This window comes from Chrysemys picta, chromosome 16 (genome assembly GCF_011386835.1).
Source record: "Chrysemys picta bellii isolate R12L10 chromosome 16, ASM1138683v2, whole genome shotgun sequence".
Taxonomy (NCBI): domain Eukaryota; kingdom Metazoa; phylum Chordata; order Testudines; family Emydidae; genus Chrysemys; species Chrysemys picta.
The window spans coordinates 16,548,554-16,570,510 of NC_088806.1; the positions used below are offsets into that span (position 1 = coordinate 16,548,554).

The 21,957-nt window shown below is 45.2% G+C and overlaps 1 protein-coding gene and 1 long non-coding RNA gene across 3 annotated transcripts; one reads left to right on the forward strand and one right to left on the reverse strand.

Moving 5' to 3' along the window:
* Positions 1-203: 203 nt before the first annotated feature.
* Positions 204-6,131, forward strand: LOC103306300 (uncharacterized). Its single transcript, XR_006174887.2, has 3 exons — positions 204-1,588; positions 2,736-2,855; positions 4,203-6,131. It is a non-coding gene; the product is annotated as an uncharacterized LOC103306300 (long non-coding RNA).
* On the reverse strand, positions 5,978-21,649 carry CHEK1 (checkpoint kinase 1). Of its 2 annotated transcripts, none has more exons than XM_024107733.3 (12): positions 21,396-21,649; positions 18,602-18,825; positions 15,661-15,725; positions 15,496-15,565; positions 14,353-14,541; positions 12,876-12,980; positions 11,643-11,738; positions 10,486-10,594; positions 9,587-9,764; positions 9,230-9,361; positions 8,899-9,000; positions 5,978-7,229 (listed from the first exon to the last, which is right to left on the reverse strand). In XM_024107733.3, exons 1-12 carry the CDS (start codon positions 21,407-21,409, stop codon positions 7,134-7,136), a joined length of 1,380 nt encoding a protein of 459 aa, XP_023963501.2. In that variant the 5' UTR covers positions 21,410-21,649; the 3' UTR covers positions 5,978-7,133. The 2 variants fall into 2 exon arrangements, with proteins under 2 accessions (XP_023963501.2, XP_005294745.1); XM_005294688.4 differs by lacking the exon at positions 21,396-21,649 and adding an exon at positions 20,758-21,026.
* Positions 21,650-21,957: the final 308 nt, after the last annotated feature.

Sequence of the window (21,957 nt, forward strand, 5' to 3'; positions counted from 1 at the left end):
GTACTTAGACCATCACATCTCATTAGAGGAGAGTCATTAGGAACTAGTCAATGCCTCCTCCAGAGACACACAGCTACCAAACCCTTTAAAAAAAATGCAAGAGCTTGCCCAGTTTTCACCACGCCAACCCAACCCAGTAGATCACTCCAACGGCTGCCCAGTGTCCAACCTCCTATAATAATTGAGAAAGTCGTAACCACGCTGGTCCAACAACAGGCAGCTGCCTCCCAGCAGGGTTCAGACCAGGGCACAGCAGAGACAGCCCCAGTGGCACTGGAAGCTGACATCCTCGTGGCCATGGACGCAGGTCAGTTCTCTATGAACATGTTGCTGGACCTCTCTGCAGCCTTTGACACAGTGCACCATAAAGTACTGCTACCCGCCGACACGGTATCACAGGAATAGCTGAGCCAGCGCTGCATTGGCTCTAATCAGCCTTCTGTAGCAGAACTCAGAACGGCCGTGGGGAACGGCACCTCTCCAAAGGCCCCGCTGTGGGTCCCACAGGGATCCCTCCCATCCCTGCTTTTCTTCAATGGCTGGGAGAAAGCATGAGATGCCATGGGCTGAGATGCCAGTATGGTGCCCCTGACACTCAACCCTGTCTCTGCCTCTCAGCTCATGCACCCACAGCTACTGCTAACCTATTGGGATGCCTACAGGAAAACAGCTCCTGGTGAACCGCAGCTGGCTCCAGCTGAACCCCATTTCATCCCCTCTCCCGCCCTTTTCACTCTGAACGGTCCTGATCCTGCAAACCTCTGCAGGGATGCAGCCCCCGTGTCCCTGCGGTGTCCTGCCGAAGTCAGGGGGGGGAAGGGCCACACAAGCAGGTCCCATAGAGCCCAATCCTGCCAGATGCTCCATGCACTACTAGTAGCAACCCCCGACTAGGCTGGCACGAATGTCTTGTTCTTTTCCATAAAACCCCCACCCTGAGGGGCCTCTGCAAAGGGATGCCATGTGTCCCTGTCACACATGCACGTGGCCGGTGATGGGAACTTGCTATACACACACTGCTCTGATGTGTGTAATGAACAGCCTTAAAATAAACCAACTTCACCTCGGTGGGCCAAATGCTGAGCCGATGGGGAGGGACTCTGGACTCACACGGGTGTATCTGAACTCAGGATCTGGGCCACCGAATAACTTGGGATCTCCTCTCCATCAGTTACACCAGCCTGTCCTGACAGGCTTCAGCGCTCTCCCATAGTACCCTTCCCCTGGCCAGCAGGACTGCAGCTAGTTTGCCTCTTCCATCCCTCTGCCCTTCAGCCGAATTTAATCTCTGATTAGCACATTTATGGAGGAGGAGCCGCTCATCTGGGCAGGGAGTGTCTTGCCCCCAATCTGTGATACGACAAGAGTCCAACAAGTAAGCTCCTGGGACTGCATGTTGGTTCCTCCCAGGACTGGCCCTTACCCTGGGGGTATAAATCCAGCTCTGCCCTGCCCAGCAGCCACTGAGCAAGGTTTGCAGTCCCAGGTTCCCCACTCACCCCACACGACCGCAGCTTTACGGCGACGAAGCTAAAGATGAACAAGCTCTTGGTTCTCGGCTTCTCTGCCCTGCTCTGCTGTGTCTCAGGTGAGTCCCTGAAACAAAACAGGGGGGCTGGGAAGCTAACTGGCGACTGGCAGGAGGCAGAGCGGGCTATGCGATTTTGCCCTCTCCAGGTTGAAACCAGCTGTGCCCATGACGTTCCTGCCAATGGGATTGGCCCTTTACACTTTCCATGGCCATTCTGCTGCGCTGGGGCATAAAATCTCCCTGATTCCAGGTTTACTCCACACTCCTTGCAAATTAACACAGGAATCAGAGTCTCAACGTTCCCCCGACACCTCCGGGAGTGACTGTCCAGCCCCTTCCTTAACAGCAGCAAGTGCCTGCGCTGCAGTGACAGGATTCCTGGCGGGCCCAGGGAATAGGGGTAACTGGATGAAATTAACTGTCCTGTGCTATACAGGAGGTCAGACTAGATGATCTACGTTCCCTTCTGGTTTTAAAATCTAGTCTCTTATGAACCGGATCTTTCCAAGGTCTGCAAGCAGCAGATTGCAAACCCACACCCCCGTGCACACTGTGCTAGTTCATTCCATGCAGCGTATCCAAGCTGCCTATCAAGGGCATGGGAACGTCCCTGGAGACACGGAACACAACTAACAGAGCGGTCCAGCAGTTACTGTCCTTGTGTTGCATTCATAGCGCATTGCACAAAGAGCTCCTGCACTTCACTGCTGGATGGCGACTAACAGCATTTGTCTCCTGTGTAACCAAACCCCTGCCAGATGCTGGCAACTGGCTTCCTGTGGGCTCTGGAGACACTGCTTAGCGGTCATGGGGAGAGCCGTTGGTTGCCAGAGACCCTCTCCACACCACAGCCCCCACTCGTCTTTGTGTTACGTGCCTCTGTCCTTAGGGATTGGAAACCAACTGTTGCCCAGCCTTGCCTCCTGCATTATAGCCTCTAACAGGCTTGCTTCCCCCTAGTGGAGGGACATTGGCATGGGCTACTGCCAGCCCAGGGAAAGATTTACCTTGATCACGAGCTGACTCTTTCGCCTGGCTTGCTTCTCCGCAGGCCTCTTCTTTGGCTCCATCTGCATCCAACCTGCTCTTTGTGGGGCTGTCTTTGTTGTCACCTGGCACTCTCTCCATGGCAGGTGCATGGGGAATTCTGTGGCCTTCGCCCCTAACTGATTCCTGTCTGGCTCTGTGTGGGTTTTTCTTCCAGCTGAAGCCCTTCGATGTACCGTTTGCCAAAACAAGATACCCGTCTTCGGCTGCATCAAAGGATTGGGCATCTGCCACCCTGCGCCAGGGCTACCCTGCAAATACATCAGAGTCTATACCAGTATGTATGTCCTGAAACGGGCACTCACCAGGGGGTGGCTTATAGCAGCTCACTCTGCCGGGCCCCAAATGAGATATCCCTTAGTGAGCCCTTGTGGCCAAGGAATGAGATGAGTCTCGCCTTCTGGCTGGGTGTCCAGGCAAGGGCTCTTGGAGCTACCTACACAGCATTCTATTTAACCCCTGCTTCCAGAGCTGTTGGGTCAGGAACTTGGAGTGACAGTAATGGGCTGTGAAGAGCTACTTCCCTCTCTCCAAGGAGGGTCCATCCTAGGGCCAAGACGGGAAGAGGGCTGGCTTTGGAAAGATGGCTTAACTGCATGCACACCAGGCCAGCAGGAGCCATGAGGATCAATGGAGACACTGAACCCATGGCCAAAGGGGGCCTTATTCACCAGTACCAGCCCATGCAGTGCCATAGTGGGTGCGCTGCACCAGCAAACCCAGGCAGAGGACACAGACTAGTACTGGGCTCTTCTTTAGAGCCTCCCAAGAATCTCAAACAGTGAAATGAATGAATGGAAGCCACAACATGCCTGCGAGGTAGGTGAGAAGACTATATGGGGCATATCACCCAGTTCTGAAAGGCAGTCACCTTGGGGAACACAGCAGCTGTTTAAGTGGGGACAGCACTTTAGGGCAGGAAATAAAGAAGAATCTGGTAGCCCAGTGAAATGACATTAGGAACAGTCCACTCAAAGGTTGTGTGTGTGGCTGAGACACCAGTGTTTACTCCCCTCTTCCTATCAGAAGGAACATGGGAGCTTCAGTGAGCATCTGGGAGCACTTCAGACCTAAATCCCAACTTGATAGTGCTGGGATCCATGCTGAACCCCCCCAGCTATGTAACTGGCTTAGCTTTTTGTCCCCATCTCCAGTGGGTACCCAAACGCTGAGCTCACAGAGTAGGACTGAAGAACATTGGTTGGTTGCCATGCTATTGTTGGGAGTGGTCCTTTGGAGAAGACTTTAAACCAAGCTCTAGTCTGCTCCAGCAGAATTTAGCCATTTTCCCCAGCACAGAGTTATGTGGATAACCCCATGGGTCCTGATCTTTAATGATCCATATGTGTTCACACTGTAGAGTGGGGCAGCAAGAGCAGTTCTTTACCTCCATGTTCTTTTGAGGGTCAGCACTCTCATCTCTTTCTTGGCCCACGTGTCTTGTTGGCCTAAATGTTAGATCTAGCCCGAAGAGCAGAGTGAGAGGAAATGCGTGCATAAACTATTTCTGGTTAGACACTCCACCTTTGCCACTGAGTTGGACTCAGCAGGCACTTGTGAGAATCTTGGAAGGAGTCCTCGTTCCTGAGTGCATTGTCCTGATGTGTTTTCCCTCCCTACACAGCAGGCATCCAGTTTCATTCACAGGCAGATTGTGCTGTGCAAGGCGACAAATGCAACATCATGGAGCCAACGAAGTCTGGCCACCGCCAAATTTCCTGCTGCAAGACTGACTTCTGCAACAGTTAGAACTACCAACAGCACCAATGTGGATCTCCACCTCATGGAATTGTGGGGCCTGTGTCCATGCTATAGGGATCCCAAGCCCTTCTCTCATCCCCCATCTCAGGCTTCAAGATGCCTCCACAATCCAAGACCACCACTTAGGACCTCACTGCCTTTATCGTGCTAATTTGACGCATCCAAAATTATCCTCAGTGTGAAAACTCTTGCCATACATGGCACTAACAGGCTCCCTGCCAGACTGACTCAGCCACAATAAAGGCCCTCACAGCTGGGAGCTCATATACCTCTGCCTTACTAAGCAGAGATCCCATTTACCTGCATTCACACCCACGTCCCCGCCTCACTGATTATCCTATTTCACCATTCCCTCAGGCAACAGAGAGTAATTTGGGTCAGTGGAGAGAGCACAGGCTAGGAACTCTGGAGTTCCAATTCTACTAGCTGTATCCTAGGGCAGGTCCCCTCACCGTTGCATGTCTTGTTTATGCTAGGAGATTTGCACTAGTTTACCCAAATCAATTTAAAATCTATTTAAAACTAATGCAACCTTTAAAATCAGTACATTTAAACCAGTGAAACTCTCACTTAAATCACTTTAATTTGCATCAGTAATTACTGAGGTAAGCTAAAAAGATGCAAGTGAAACTGATTTAAGTGCATCTACATTAGGGGTTTGCACCAGCTTACCTACACCAATTTAGGTCTTGAATCGATTTATCTGATAAGGAATTAACTTCAGTTTGGTTGGTAAAAGCACTCAAACTGAAATAAGAGTGCCTATGCAAGGGAGACTGACATTCAAGCAATCTCCACGTAGCCAAAGCCAGCAGCTGGTGCAACATTTCAGCGGTCTCTGAAATATTGCTGGTGTACTGAGCGTGTATCCGTTCGCCTACGATATTGTGCTGCTGAACTGTGAACTTTGCTTCGTTTGGATTTCTCTACTTTTTTCCCCGGGTCTATAAACCCCATTCTTGCTAAATTGAAATCTCAGCAGTTCTGATTTGTTTTGGGGGTCCCCCCTTGCATATGCCAGGCAGCCTTTTGATGTCTCCAAAGCATTCTAATGCCAAAAAACCCTACAACACTCTTGGCCAGATACAGTCTATTCATTTAAACCACAGTCGCCGTTTGACCTCTGTTTTGGGAGGCTACATCAGATGGCCAGGGGGCCTGTATCAGGAATATGTAAGCCTTTTCTTTCAAGTTTAGGGCTAAAGCTAGGAATGAAGAGGTCACAAAACAAAACGTGTCGCTAAACCACTGCTTGAAAACTGGCAGTGTCATACCTGACTTCGGTCATTATGGGAGTGAGCTTTGAACTGCTCCTTTACTGCCAGGCCTGCTGGAGCAGCAAGCCTGATTGATTAAAGGACTCGGAGGCATAGCAGGAAACTGAATGCTGAGCCAAAACTGGAACCCCCTCCCCACCCAATTTGGAAGCCATGAAAAGACTCCCTAACCTTTTTACTGAAATAGACCCAGAAAGGGGGCACTCCTGGATGCTGGGAGGGAGAAGAGCTGGAAGGTGGTGTGGAATGACACACTGGCTTTATCTGGATCCTTTGCTTTGTTAATAAGGTGGGATCCCTAGAAGGGGCAAACTCTTCTGAAATGGAATTCTGTCCGGAACACCCCAGAGCAGCCATTTGCTTTCTTTCAAATTGAGATTATACTTTATTTTGTAAAAATTTACAAAAGTTTATACAGATTGTGTTTATCTTCACATCATTGTACATTTGACTGTGATTGGTCAGAAGCAAGTGGTCCTTGTTAATACAAATAAACTATGTACCATTAAAAGAAATAACTGCCCAACGAAGTCTGAATTTTAGGTACCAAGAAAGGGGTAAGAGAAAGGGGCATTTCTTATTTCCATGAGGCCCTGCTACCCTCCAACAAATTCCCAATATAAGCTGTTGTATAGAATAGGTTTGACTTTACCTTCCAATGTAGGAAAAACTACAGAACAGTGAACAAAGGGAAAAGATAGTTAAAAACAAGATAAACGGTACATAAAATGTTAATACAGTATCTATTCTGCTGCAGACCTCTTAGCCTGCAATGTGTAAAACTACAGGTGAACACCACACTAGAACTAGTGCTTTGGGCCCAACCACTTTACTTAATAAAAGGAAAGGCCAAAAAGGTATAATAAATTTAACAAAATTACATGACTAAGACCCACATTGTCTCTAAGCCTCTGCACCCCATGTCATCAAATTTTAAATGAAAGGGTAACAGACAAGTTATTGCTCAAATAGATTTAAAATCAGAAGATACAACAATGCAGTAAGGGGGCTGAAACAATTGGGCTGAAACAATTTTTTATTAGTTATAGGCTCTTACCCTCCCGCTCCCACAAAAAAACCGTAAGTCTGCGTCAGTCAGTGGCTGCAATAGCCTTGGGGCAGGAGGCATACTCTCTGTAAGTCAGTGGAACAGTCAGACTGGCTCCCACAGAAGCACAAAATATCCCAATGAGAGGGTTTGCTGACTGAGCAGAAGAAAAAAACCTCATGCCAGTAGCTAGCAATAGGAAGGCATGCCACCAGTTAACTTACTACAGTCAGGAACACTTCAATGATCACTATCCCAAATTCATCCAGGAGGCCCTGGAAATGTATTTACCAAGCCTATCCTCTGAGGAAATGTCCTGGTGTCAAGACAGATCCCTAAACAAATGGGTTTCCATCGCAAGTGACTCTCAGATACTGGCACCCACAACCATTTCTTGATGCAGAATAAAAATAAAAATTGTATCAGTGTAGGAGCATCCAATTCACTACACCTCCCAATGGCAGCTGGATCACGTGGCAGGAAGCCATACTTTCTGGGTGCTGACAATATCATTCAGTTTCCCCTTAATCTTCAGGAAGTGCCTCTTGAACTCCAACCCATCACCCTAGGTAATAAAAACAAAACTATTTTGGGGACTGCATGCATGTGCAAATAGACAGACAAGAAAGGAATGGGAACGCTGTAACACCTGCCTATCTGAGGGACACTGGGACCTACTCTAGAGATTTTATTTTTTCCTTTACAAGTTTTATGTTAATTGTTCATAATTAGTTCTCAAGAAATGTTGCCGCCTCCTCTATTGTTATATGCATGGTATTGCTTCTATAACCTTTTACAAAAGGGGTCTATTCTATTTGCCAGTCGTTGTGGATTTTCTCCACTTACGGTGCAGCCCTGAGCCCATGTTTAAGTCTTAAAAATATTTCAATTTTATTTATCTTTCAAGAAGGGAAATATATGACATGGCAAGAAGAGTTCCCACCTCTACTATTATGCTCTTAACAGCTTGGCCCAATCATGACCTAATCCATTTCATAGATTTATTTTGCATGCGCACATTTATAATAAACTCTCCCTCTACATGCATTGACAAGTGTTTTCTATAGAAACAAAACTATCAGGGATCTTTAAAACAGCAAGCAAATCAACCTATTACTGTTAATTGTCATCGGCAGAGGCAGATCCTGGCGGTCTCTGTCTCACCTGTAGCAGACTATTCTGCACCATCTGCCTAGATATGAAGAGCACCTTTAATATTAGCTTAGGTCCCTGTTTCACGAATCAGAGATGTGTAGAACTGGAATGACCTCAAGAGGTCATCTAGTCCAGTCCCCTGCACTCAAGACAGAATGCTTAACCTTTTCCCAGAAAGCTATTATGATCTATTACATTCAGATCTCTCTTAGTTTGATACTATGGGCCAAATTTATGGCAGCCCCTGCATACTATGCTAGGGACAAGACACAGGGAGTCCCATGCATACCAACAGCCATAATACAGTTGCAGTGTTGGCAGATAGTCCAGATGGTGCCTGCCGAGCTCCCAGAGAGGTTGTCTGAGTGCGGGCATGATTTCTCCTCCACCACAGCAAGTATCAGCAGAGCTGACTGGGGAGAGGGAATAAGGATAACTACACCTTTAAGGGCTTGATCCTGCTTCCATTGGAGTTCATATTTCTATTTCCCCACTGATTTCCATGAGCGCAGGATCAGGCCAGCCCAGCATGCTCCCCCAGTGCCCCAAAGTCATTATGCTTTAGACAATTACAATGCCTTCTCCCATAGTACTTTGGTACTCAAGATGCTTGCTCTCTCTCACTAGCTCCCCATGCTCATTAACTGGAAGGAAGGATTTCCAGACAGTGAGCAAAAACAAGGAGGAGTCCTTGTGGCACCTTAGAGACTAACAAATGTGTTTGGGCATAAGCTTTCGTGGGCTAAAACCCACCTCCTCAGATGCCACAAGGACTCCTCGTTGTTTTTGCTGATACAGACTAATACGACTACCACTGAGCGTTAACAGCTTTTGCACTGCATGGGGCATTCAGTACCACAGCCCTGGTTTCAGGCACCAGTGAAAAAGTAATGGTGCTAACTCCCATTTTGTAGGTTCACTCCTTCGGTTAGACACAAACTGCCCATGCGAAAATCCATTTTCCCCAGGCGTGTCATCTTATCCCACTTGCACATGTAGCTTTATCATATGGAAGCTGGTCCAGTTTGCTTCTAACACCCACCCCTCTCTCTAATGCTAAAGTCTGTTATTTTGCATACCTTAGACAGGCGGAAATCCACCAAAATCTTGTCTTCCATTTCTACCAGGTTCACCTTGAAAATCAGTTTATTGTTCCTTCTGTCAGTAGTTGAGATGGTGACCTTGAAGGCAAATGGGAGAACGATTTTAGGAGAAGGACAGTTTTCACATGCTACAAGCACTATATTCACAGTATACTAGTAACTACACTAAGAGAGTCTGACTGACTAGGGATTTCATTTACAGGTCTTGTGCTGGTTCAGAAAATGCTACATCTGACTAAAAGATATTTTTATAGGATTTGTCAAATGGAACCAGAAGCATTAATTCGTTTAATTCCATGGACTGTACCTGGTTTGTGCAGCTTTTCTTCCAGACATAGCCCATCTTCTCACAAACCTCCTTCAAACTATTATAGGAGCGGTCAGCATCCAGCTTTGTAAAGAAACGGGTCATTCTCTTCACCAAGCGTTGCCATGGGTTCTGCAGATTAGAGATCAGAGATATGGATTCCACAGATAACCAACTACTTTTCTGGGCTGAAAGTTTGGATAACCCACCCCCCCCCCCTCCAATTTACTTGGCTTTAAAATTAGGACAATGCATCTGAATTGGTGCAAACGGCATCTTTACAGTCTAGCAGCCAAAGAACAAATTGCCATGCTGCTGTGAACAAAGATGAATGAATATAGCATTTCCAAACATTACCTGTGATGAGCCTGGGGTGCCAAGTAACTGACTGTTAACTAGCATGTGCTCAGGACATGCTGGCTGGGAGAAGCTGATCCCTTGCACTAGTTTGTTGATATTGGTTGGACTGCTGTCCCACAAGGAAATGCCAGTGCGAGGTTCTGGCTGAGAAGTGGAGTAGCTCACTTTTTCCTCACTGAAACATGAAAACACAATTAATTACATTAATAATAAAGTGCTTCACAATAATGTTACATTTCTCTTGTGACTTTTACAGACTACACCAGGGGATCCCAAATTTCTTGCCTGAGTGACCACAATTTTGAGACTGTTTACAATGACCCCAGACAACAACATAGCAACCAAGGAATTTACACATTAAGTATGTTATTTAATGCTCTCATGTGATACATGAGCTTGCATGTTGTGACAACTCCTCAAAGTCCGGCGGCATGGTAGAAATTGCACATCTAATCTCTGACATGACATCAACAGTAGCTCAATATTGCAGAGACTTGATGGACACAAGTGTGCTGAATACAACTTTGCACAAATATGTGCTTGCGAATGGCACCGTCAATTTCAAGGCAAGTGTTGAGAGTGCAGGGTATTCATTCTGGACAATGAACCAGAACTCTGGCAGAGAAAGTTGAGCTATAGTTTTTCAAGTAAAGGCTTTCAGGTAAAGAAGTGTGTGGGGTTAGAAAGTGAGGCTATAATCATCTTTTAAGGTATGGCAGGGAAGGGAACCCTGAATCACATGTAGCAGAGGAGAATTTAGTTATACATATCCCCATCTAAATAACAATATGGTGTAAAACATAGGCATCTAGAAACAAAAGGTGATAGCAGGCTGGAGTCCTTTGTGTGTTAGGTCACTGAAAACAACAAAAAACACAAGCTAATAGCATTCTGACCTGTGTGCACTCTTCATTGGTGAAAAGTCCATATCGGACCGAATGTGCTTAGAAAAGCCACCTGGTGAGTCTGAAAGGCCCCCTGAGGAGACACGAGCCCGCTTTACACCTAACAGAAGAAGATAAATCACACAATCAGGGGTCAGAAAAGTCATCCTAAGGGTCACCAGAGGTTTAAAGCATTTGGAATTAGGCTGAGCTCCCCCATTAAAAATACATAGCTCTTGCATAGGTTGGTCTTTAAACAAAGAATGATCTGTGTGACAATTCATTTTTTCCATTTGTGTTCCAGTACCTGCAACGTCTGAGACTATGATTGCTGTTCAGTGATGTTTGCCATCTCAATAGCTGAATAACTAGCATAGCCACAAGGGTAAAAATCCTTAATACATCATCATTTTCAAAAACATCACTTAAGGGGCAGAAAAATCCTGCCCCTATAGCAATACCATGAGAAAAAAGAGAAATTATAACTACTTTTTCCATCCAAAACAGTAACATCTCACTAGAAAAGACAGGAACTATAATGCCTTAAGCCTATGTTGGTTGTGCTGATCCTTCTCTCTTTATGGTTGTGTCCACAGGGGAAAAAATGCTTTGCAAATTCCCGAGATCTCATCCTGAAGACAACTGTTCCCCACTCTTCGTTAAGGGCAGACCTCTTCCATGAGGTGCTGATAGCACTCAGCACCGTCTCCTATGATATTGTGTGATGACCAGTTATAAGAGCATCATTAGACAGAGCTAACATGCCCACATATGTAAGTCTCCCAGGCCCAGATGATGACATTATAGCACTTATTTGAGAAGCCCCAAGATTAATGAGGTAACAAAAATATCACACTTGATATCAAACGTACATATGAAAGTTTTAAAACCAATACTTTGCAGTGTACATTTTTGATACTCCACTCACAGAGCAGGGAAGCAGACATATATCCAGAGGATGAATTAAGATAGTCTGCACACTTCAACTGTGAATTTCCAGGATTTAAGTTGTTTGAGTTTCTTGTAAGTTTAACCTTAACTCTGAATTTCTTGCCTTTAGAGTAGTTTCTGCTAACGATAGCATTCCAAGGGTTTTTACCCCAGCATATACTCTCAATCTTTACTTAAGCTATTTGTCTATGTTGTACAAAGCACTTAAAGGCATTTACCTTTTTTCATAGGTTTGTTGTACCATCTGTCCTTTTTAATGTCTGCAATGGTAACCCTTGCCGTGGGGCTCTCAGTTAGTATTTTGTGGAGCAAAGCTAGAGAGAAACATTACATTCATAGAAAGAAACAACAATGAATTAACTGCCATATATCCTGATTCCTAGATCTGTATAGATCATGTTTTCCACAGGTCATTACATTCAAAATGATACTTCAATTCCATCCCCAAATCCTAGAGTTATCAATCCTAACCAGATCACATCCATATTTTGATCACTCATAAATTAACACAAAGTTAAGGTAAACTGGGAGGCCTAAAATAAGACCCAAGTTTTGTATAGGTTTGTGACTGAGCATGTATCAAAGTCCACTGTGTTCCACATGAGCTGCAGCCAGTGTTCAGAGCCTTTGAAATAAGAAACTTGCTATAGCTGATGTCAAATCTACCTTTGTGAAGGCTTTCTAGCGATTCCTGTAGGCCTGTTTACTTACAAGAACCATCTTGGGCAAGAACAGGGTAGGAGAGTACAACACCAAACAAATCTAGTGCCCTGGGTTTTAGGTCACTCAACAAAGAAAGAGATTAGCAACACTTCAGCCCTCAGATTTTCCAGGATCAGGAAGAAATGTAGTGACCAAAGAGATGGGGATAGGGGTTAAATTTGATAGGCTCAGATCTACCGAGTGACCGTAAGCTCATTACTCAAAAATAATAAAACATAGCCTAGTTGTACATGTCTTCATCGACAGGACTTCTGCCCGTTCCCTTGGGAAATTACTTCAGTCTAACAGATCTCAGGCCCCAATTCTTTACTAGCTTGTTAAGTCATTACAGCTGTGCAAAGTGGGTATGAAATAGTACCAGAACAGAATGACAGATCTTTACATCTGCTTTGCACAGCTAAGTGACTGCACAAGCAATGAGGAGGCAGGCCCCATATTTTTAGAAGTTTGTCTGAATAGTCTCTTCCTGTTGTCATCGCTGCTATGTCAACCAGATGTCTCCTACCAGTCTCGCTTAAGAACACCACCTCCCATTTTCAGGTAGCTCCCTAAAGGTATTTTACAAGTGCCAGATCCCGTGACATCGTGAGTCCATGGTAGAATCCAGCCTTTAGACAGAATGATTTTTGAATACAGACATGCATAACTCCAGCACTTTATTCCCCTAAACGTGTCACTGTCCTACTCAAATACATAAAAATCAGTCAGCCATTCCACTGACAACTTACCTAATGGTGCAGAATCAATCTTCTTCCAAGGTGGAAGGTATGTTTTCTTTTCCTTCCAATCACAGTATTCTTGGCAACTGTCGCTAGGCTGGTCCCATGGCAATTCTGCAAGTAAAAAAAGCAAGGTACCAAATCATTTTTATGCCTCTGAACACAAGTTTAAGGATCACAAATTTATGATGGCTGGGGAAAGTGTGAAAGACATGTAAAGAGCACTGCCATTGAACTAAATGGATTTCAATGAGTGGAAAAAGGGAAAAAATAGTCCATCTTGATTGTGGTTACAAGTTATAGAAGTGCCAAGGTATATCTAAAGTCATTGCATTGCCTCCCCAAAGTGGGGCTCCATCTGCCACCCATACTTGTAGGCCAGACTTGGAGGGGGATCATAACCCCGAGGGGGCCAACGCTGGGAAGAAGGGCCCTGCAACCTAGAGCCTGAAGGCATGTGGCCAGCGCCAGAGCGAGTGTCCAACCCGCAGCATCCCTGCAGCACACCCAGGGCCTGAGAAGGAGGCCTGGGACTTGCAAGGACCAGACTGTGAACTTCCCTTACATTCAAGAGACACTGTTTGTGATGTCCTCATGCCACAGAGCAGGGTGACGTGTTTTCCTTTAACCTTTCCCATTTTTTCCTTAATTTTTTTAATTAGTTGCTGTTTAATAAATTGTATTTGCTTTGAACTGTATGTAATGATCAGTGGGTCAGGGAAGCATCCAGTACAGAGAGAGAATCCCGGAGTTGGGACACCCTAGCCCCTGCCCTAAGTGACCATAACAAGGTTGGGAGTCAAGCCCCCAAGAAATCCTGGACCCTGCCTTGTCGGGGTTACAAGGACTCTGTCACACAGGAAAATGGAAGGCGAGCCCTTGAGGTCAGGCAGGCCTCTGGGTAAAGGAAGTAGGAATGAGGACTCAGATCCTTTTGCTAGCCCATTTCACCAGGGTAATTTATAAGCCAGAAAAGTTCCCCACAATAGAGGGTCCATTCCCCCGCTTACATATACCAGCGGTTCTCAATCTGCGGCCCGTTTGCAGCCTAATCAGCATACAGCTGCGGCCCATGTGACATCCTCAGGGCCATACAGGTACTATATATATTGTGTGTGGATGGAGCGCATATAATACATTATAATACAATATACATAAGAAGAAGAAGAAGCAGCTACATATGCAGCCCACAACAGTAAATAGTAAATGCCATACACTATAGCCGCAACAGAACAAGATGGTCCATGGTAGAGGACCCCTAAGAGAATCTATTAAAAAGCTGACCAAAATATGGGAGTTTGAGAAAATATTTAAAATACACCATTTACTTTCCCAACCAAGACCAACTCCATGATTTGGGATCAACTCTTTAAATCTAGGTAGGTTATGAGCATGTGTACTGCAATCCTAAATCACTGTGAAGCTGCAGTAAATATGCATGTTATAAAATAGTTTGTGTAGTGAGAAGAAATTGACCAATTCCTACCTCCTGCCAACATAGCAGTAAGTACTATCCCACATGACCAAACGTCAACTGGCTCTGCATGGAATTCTTTTCTCTTTAACAGTTCTGGGGCAACATATGGGAGAGTGCCACACATCTTGTTTAACAGTCGCTCACGACCATTGTGTTTAAACACAGTCGCTAAACCAAAGTCAGAGATTTTGAGATTATCTAAGCAAACAAAAGAAAAAAAGTCATTAAGTACATTGTGTAACAAGATATTTTCATCTTCTCTGCTGGAAGACTATTATATTATATTAAAGCTAGATAAAACCAGAGATAAGCACATTTACATTCACTCTAAGGTCCCCTTTACATTGCCAGTGCTGTGTAAAGGGGCCTTAATAAAAGTGAAAATCAGGCCCTTATGACTTTTCTTGTTTCAGATCAAAGGCATTTACACAATTGATCTGAAGTTTGAACCTGACTTTGATTGAAGGAGCACATGAGTTTGATTCAGAGATGCATGGTACAGAAAAACATCTAAGACAGTTTGTGCAGAGATATTCTCTCCTTAAAGAACAGTCATGTTAGAAATCATTTCAAAAATATTTTTTTATTACTAACACCACCTTTGATTATTAAACTGAAAGTTTTACCAATCTAGATTACTTTTCACCATATCCCAATTATTTAGTGTTTTGGTTTTCCTCTCAGCTTTAACAAAAACATATCAATCCATTTCATTAGTCTGTTTCAGATTCTCATGCGCTAGTACCATGCTGTCATATTTTGGTTCTGAACATTGCACTGTTTTAAAAAAGTTCCAATCAAAAGTTTGTTCAGCAGTCTTGGAAACATTTGTATTGGTCTTTAGATTGAGAACAAGCTTTAACAAAACTTAAGTTTTATTCAAGTGTGTTCCTTTAAAGGCCACTGTCAGAGACTCAGAATAACTTGCTCTAGAATACACTGATTAGTTTATTTACACAGGATAAGGGAATGAATAAAAGCCCTGACAGCACAAATCTGCTTACTGTATTTGGTTATTCTTAATGTAGCAGGACGCCATAGAAGCTCTAGGAGTATTTTCAGATTCACTGAGTGATAGTGTTTCTTTTCTCCCCTATATTCTCAATGACCAAGAATTTCAGAGAAGATGAAGTCAAAAGTTTTTATATTTACCTCTTTCATCTAGCAGTAGATTCTCAGGCTTAATATCCCTGTGAGTTATTCCTATACTGTGGAGATATACCTGAACAAATAAATAAAGGCTTTAATACCATGTTCTGTTTAATTTAACTGGAAAAAAAAGGAGCTTGAAATAAATGCGTAAAGTATGACACTTACCACGCCAGCCATAAGCTGATGGAAAAACTTCTGTGCATCTGGTTCAGGCATTCCTATGTCAGGCTCTGTAAAAAGTCATTCAGAATCTACATACCAAAATACTTTTTTTCCATCATAAACAAACTATGGAAAGGAGCCTCTGCACTATGTTTTTGTAACTATTTTACAAACTTTCCTGGAAACTCTACACAAGGCTTATTTTTCACCTGCCTTGAAACAGTAACTACAGGCAATGAAAAAGTGTAGTTATTGAGTTACGTTGCAGAGTCTGCATCTATTTAATCTAAACCGAAATGCTACTTTTTTTTTTTTTTGTATCTTCCCAAAGCACCATAGGAAAAAATGCTAAAGGTTCTCTCTAAATCTTATACCATCAAAACACTAGGGCCCAGATCCTGCAAGCTGCTCTACACCAACAAACCCCTTGTGCCCACATGTAGTCCTACTGTAGTCTATTTTCCACTTTCTAGGGGCAAATTCATTGCCTCAAACTCCAGTCTAGAGCCCTGGGCAGGACTAATGTAGAGCCCTGCAGCAAGACCAGGATCTCGCTGGTCCCACAAGACCCGCTGCCATAATAGCAGGAGTGGTTGGGAGCGAGATTAAGAATAGCTCCACACAGGGCTCTACTCCAGTCGTCTCCAGTAATGCCAATAGCGTCTTCACTTAAAAAGCTAATAAAATGAGGCTAGTTTAATATTAAGATGCACACTGAAAAAAAAACCAGGAGTTTAAGATGTTAGAAGAAAAGCTTCCCTACATAATTACTGAAAATTCCTGTATATTATTGCAGATCATTACTACTGCACAATATGTACTGTTAAAATTTGTATCAGAACGTTCCTTGTACAGCTCTACTTCGGAAGCAGTTTTAACATTCCAATGGGAGAGAAAAAACAGATTAAAGAAAAATGGCAGATACATCTTATATACCAAACTGCTTTTGGGGTTGGAAATATTGATTAAAACTTCCAAGAGATAGATATCTACTTATGGCCCAAACATTTAGTTTTAAAAAAGCTTTTTTGTTGTTGTTGTGCAGATTAATCTATTTGATCAGTGCAATTTGAGCCTCCAATACTCCAGCTTTTCTGCTCTACTTGGTTAGTAATTTACAAGATAAACATTCTCTAAATCACACTTAAAACAGCACATAATCTCTGAAGTTAAACGATTCTGAAATATAACAACTTCCCAATTACATTAAATCCAGAAGACATTGGTTAAAAGATTTATTATTCTTTGCAATAAAAACTTTGTCAGATGACTTGTAGGCAAGTGATTTTTACAAAATCAAATGCAAAGAAAAATTTAAAGATTTTGTGCCTTTCACTGCTCCATTATGATGTTTAAAGATTACATCAAAATACTTTATTTTTAAAAGTGTTATTTATATTAGAAATATCCTGGTCTGACTCTCCTCATTTTTCTGGAGGACTCTGGCAAAGACTTCAGCGGACTTAGAGGATGAAAGAGCCTGGGCTTGTAAAGTTCGCCCAACACATGCTAGCCCAAGGTCTAAGCCTACCAGCCACGGTGAATAATAGCTGTGCTGCTATCTCCCCTGCAATTTTAAGGAATATAGTCGTACACGACGGTTTTATTTAATAGCTTTTTAAAATAAAGTAACTCCCTACATCTTTTGCATTTATTATACCTTCTTTTTTTAATTCCTGACTTCATTCCATTTTCTCTCTTTTCCTATAAGACATCTCTTCTTACATTGTCCTCAGGGTAAGTTTCATCTAAGTGCCACAGAATCAAATCTAGCCACAGCCCTATACGAAAACTGGAGGACCCCAGTGTTCAAGGGCACACAAGTGAGAAACCAGCCCCCATTGGTGCGCTTCCACTTCCTCACCTTCCTGGCTGACATGAGGAGTTGCCTCCAACACTTCTCATATGTTTATGATGCTTTTGTGTTCTCCAGTACCAATATTTGTTACCTACATACTGCTCAGAGTTTTCCCAACCAGCAGCAGAGTGGTCTCTTCAATGTCACTGCTGCACAGTAGGGTCTGAAGAGCAGCAGTTAAAACTGACAAAACTAGTCAGTTTTTACTCTGCTTCAGCTTGATAAACCTACAAGCAGCAGCAGAGGCAGTAGTGCTCTGGCTACAGACTTTGAAAAATACTGCTGCCTCAGTCCACAAATGTTCACGTTCAGATGATTAGTTTTGTAGCTATAAGAGTCAGATTTTTTTTTTTTTTTAATGAAAGCTTAGATTCCACAGAAATTGAAAGCATTGGCCTGGGAAAACTTCCTTCCTTGGATTTCTCAAGCTCTTCACACAAAGTTATTTTGTTTAAATTAAATTATCCTTGCTTGTGAAAAATGATAGCGGTCAATAGTTTTGTAACAGAAGTTCTACTAGGATTATGCTATCAATAGTGACCATAAACAGTCATGCACAGAAATTCCTTCAGATTTCCATGGCTACCTTCTCAGGGTGAATACATCTCCCATTAGCACTAAATGGAACTGTACACTGGAAGGGAAATATATTACATATTGATTTTTCAATCTGGTAACCGCTGGAATGCAAATCTGTACACATTAAATTTTCCAGCCCACTTACCATGTTTGCTCTCGAACCAGTTTCCCCCCCTAAATTTTATTTAACCTATAGTATTAAATATGTAGAATTTCTGAATTGTTAGGACCATGCTAAGTGAAGCAAGGTGGTCTAGTGAGCTAAGCAAAGGTTTGAAAGGTGGGAACTCTACTTCTAGCCATGGCTTAATCACTGACTCACAATGTGCAGAAGCACAGCCACCTGCAAAGCCTATCCTAGACACTTTTCCTCTAAGATCAGTGGCACTGGAAGTGTACAGTAAGGAATCCCTCTGGTCTTATAAGACAACTATGGTGTTCTAACGAGTCTGTGCAGCCACCACTGGAGTTGCCCTCAGACCCTCCCCTGCCCCAAGAATTCTTTACCTATTCGGTCAAAGAGCTCTCCTCCACTGCAGTACTCCAGGAAGAGGTACTGAATACTGCCTTCTCTACGATGTCCATAAAACTTCACAATGTTCTCATGATTTAACATCTTATTAATGCAGATCTCTTTTTTTATGTTCTCTGGACAGTCCACAGCACGTTTCATGTCAACTATTTTTACTGCAACAGCTTCTTCTGTGCGTCTGTTCACAGCAAGCTGAACTCTGCAGACAAGGAGGAAAAAAGCAAGGTAACAAGGGATGAAGCAGGTAGTGCTCTATGAACCTCGGAATGCAAAGTTAGTTTGCATGTTTAACACTATGATCCATATACTCAATGGAAGTTAGGTACCAACTCCCACTGAAACCAATGAGAATTAGGCACCTAACATCTTTAAGGACCGGTGCTTGAGACACTATGGTGATGGGTGCTAGAGAGAAATCCCCAATATAGATATGTAGTGGTCTAGCCTGAAGCTTAAGGTGCCCCATCCGTTATTTACATAAGAGTTTCTCCCTACTCCTGTCAAGGCATAGGGAGCATAGGCAGCTTTATCCCTCAGGTGTTAGTGTGAGGTCTACCCCCCCCCCCAGTCTGAATTTACATACCCCATCTCAATATGTTGTTTAAAAATAGCGTGACAGATGAAAAGTGCCAAAAACCAGTCTCAACAGACCCACATGTCTATGTTCCTAGACAATTAATTATGTGCCTGGACACATAGAAGGCTTACAGCTGTACAAGTTGTAAAAATTCTGATAAGCATGTCAAGTTTGTGGTTTCCATAAATTGTATGGGGGAAATTCCAGCTCTGGTGTAAATGGATGCAGTTATACTGAGTTCAATAGAGTTGCATTTGCTTACATCTATGAGTTTCAGCAAAGTGTCATGCTTGAGCTTTAAAAATATCCACATAACGCTAGTTTTGAAATTGCCAATGATCACAAAAGTCATGGTATTTAAATTAATTCTGACATTTGTTTATGAAGTTACAGAATCTCTCTAATTATGGACTTATATAAAGGAAGAGATAACAAGATTAGTAGTGACATAAATTAGCTTGGGTTGCATCATAAACATATTGTATGCCACAGTACATGGAATATACCATATACAGTACATACACAGACTATAATGCAACAGGGGGTCCTGTGGCACCTTTAAGACTAACAGAAGTATTGGGAGCATAAGCTTTCGTGGGTAAGAACCTCACTTCTTCAGATGCAAGACAGTGGTATATAATGGTAATATCAGAATATAATACAGTGTGTCACAAGATGTCTTGGGAGTTAAGTTGCAGGAGAATGTATCCTTACCATCAGAACATGTCCTAACAGAGTACCACCACCACCAAACTGCTATGATATTTGAAACAGTCAAAGCACTTCACAGACAAAAAAAAAAAAAAGCCAAATGAAGTGACTTGCCCAGAGCTAGAAAAGGGCTCCCAGTCCTTTGGTTAAACCACCTCTCTGTACAGGGAAGCACAAGTTGACCTGATGTGATGGACCTGACGTGAAAGACAACTGTGGCTTACCACTGTTGATAGCAAAATAGTTTGGAAAGTCAGTTCTACCTCCAGGACTCCTAACAGAGACACCGACCATAAGAGTCCTGAAGGCTGGTAGGAATTTCTGGCAGATGCTCCGTATAAAGGTCTGCACAACCCCTGCAGCTCAGTCATGCTTCCCTTCCGATAGCCTGATGTTCAGATTGAACAGGTCGCTAACCTCAGCTAAAAATGTCAACTCTCCCTGAAGCTGAAGCCTGGCACGGCTGTGCCACCCACACCGCCTTCAGCCAGCGGCTGCCTGCAGGGGGCTACTGATCAGAACCGGCCCCGGGGCTAACGCGGGGGGGGGGCAGTTATATCCCCCTCCCACCCCCGCGCCTTCAGATGTACGTACGGGAGGGACAAGGGGGGTGAGGTGATGTCTTTGACTGGACCAACTGCTGCTGGGGCGAGAGGCCAGGCGCGGGGCCCCACCGCTCTAGGGTACCCAGGCCCCTCTTCTGCCCAGTCACGCTGCTGGCAAGAGGCGGTGCAGGGCCACGCCCCCGCAGGGCCCCTGCGCCCCGGGCCGGGACCCTTGGGCCTTCGCCCGCCGGGGGCGAGCCCAGGCTCGCTGCAGGCGCCCGAGCCCAGCCGTACTCACTCTCCGTAGGCGCCTTCGCCCAGGGTCTGCACCAGGTCCCAGTCCTCCACGAAGGGCACGGCCATGGCGCTGCGCGGCCCGGCAGCCGGGAGGGAGAGAGCGGGGCGGGCGGGGGACCCCGCCGGGGTTGGGCCCTGGGGAGCCCGGCCAGGCCCAGGGCTCGGCGGCGGGCCCGGGGATGTAACGTGATGCGACCCGACCTGAGCCGCTCAGCGGCTGCCGGCCCCGCTCCTCAGCCTCACAGACTTTCCCGCCCAGCGCCGCGTCCCGCCCCCCGCGCGCCGGGCTCGGGGCAGGGGCGGGGCCTAGGAGCCGCTCGCCCCGCCCCGGGGATCTGCCCCTCCCTCGCAGGGACCCCGCCCCTGCCCGTCACCGCCGGGGTCTCCCTGTCGGCCTGCGAGTGACCCTGGGACGAGAGCGGAGTAGGGGTGGGCGGCAGGACTCCTGGGTTCTTTCCCAGCCAGGGGAGCGAGGCCTGGGGGTGGGGGGCAGGACTCCTGGGTTCTTTCCCAGCCAGGGGAGCAAGGCCTGGGGGTGGGGGGCAGGACTCCTGGGTTCTTTCTCAGCCAGGGGAGTGTGGCCTCAGGGGGTGGGGGACAGGACTCCTGGCTTCTTTCCTCACTCTGCCTATAACTCACCTCTCTGCCCCCATCCCCGGGTCCCTGTTTGCAAAGGGGACGGTGATGCTGATGCCCGTGCCATGGCCAGGGGCTAAACTCCTCTGTGTCTGTGAAGTGCCTTGGAGGAGGAGGCTGGTGCTTGGAGCTGCTGGCGGAGAGGTGCTGGACCCTGGCAGAGGCTGGGACAGAAAGTGTTCAGGTGGGAAACAGGAGATGCCTCTGGTGAGCTAGATGGAAGCAGCTCCCTTCAGCCTGCCCAGCCATCGGGAGGCAAAGTAAAAACCTCTAACCCTGTACATGCTTCAATGGACACAAGTTAATTTGTGGAAAGGAAAAATGTACAAGGTACTTGCCTTGATGCCTCTCTAGGTAGAAAAAAGCTCTCCTGGGGATAAATCTGGTTTCCTCCTCCATACAGGAGCATCCTGTCAACTGGGCCGATACAGTTCTGCTAAATAAATATGCAGAGACCAGGCAGGAGTGCACGTTCCCATGCCTGGCACAGGGCCCAGCATTGCACAGGCGTCCTGTCTGATGGTGCACTCAAGGGGAGGGACGGAGGGGCAGGATGGGGGAGCAA

Excerpts from the sequence above, each read along its gene's own strand:
- CHEK1 (XM_005294688.4), bottom strand. The coding sequence starts at position 20,822 with ATGGCCGTGCCCTTCGTGGAGGACTGGGACCTGGTGCAGACCCTGGGC. Across the intron at positions 12,981-14,352 it reads TACTGCTATGTTGGCAGGAG|AATTGCCATGGGACCAGCCT; the intron begins GTAGGAATTGGT and ends TTTTACTTGCAG. Across the intron at positions 9,001-9,229 it reads AGAAAAGCTGCACAAACCAG|GTCACCATCTCAACTACTGA; the intron begins GTACAGTCCATG and ends TTTGCCTTCAAG.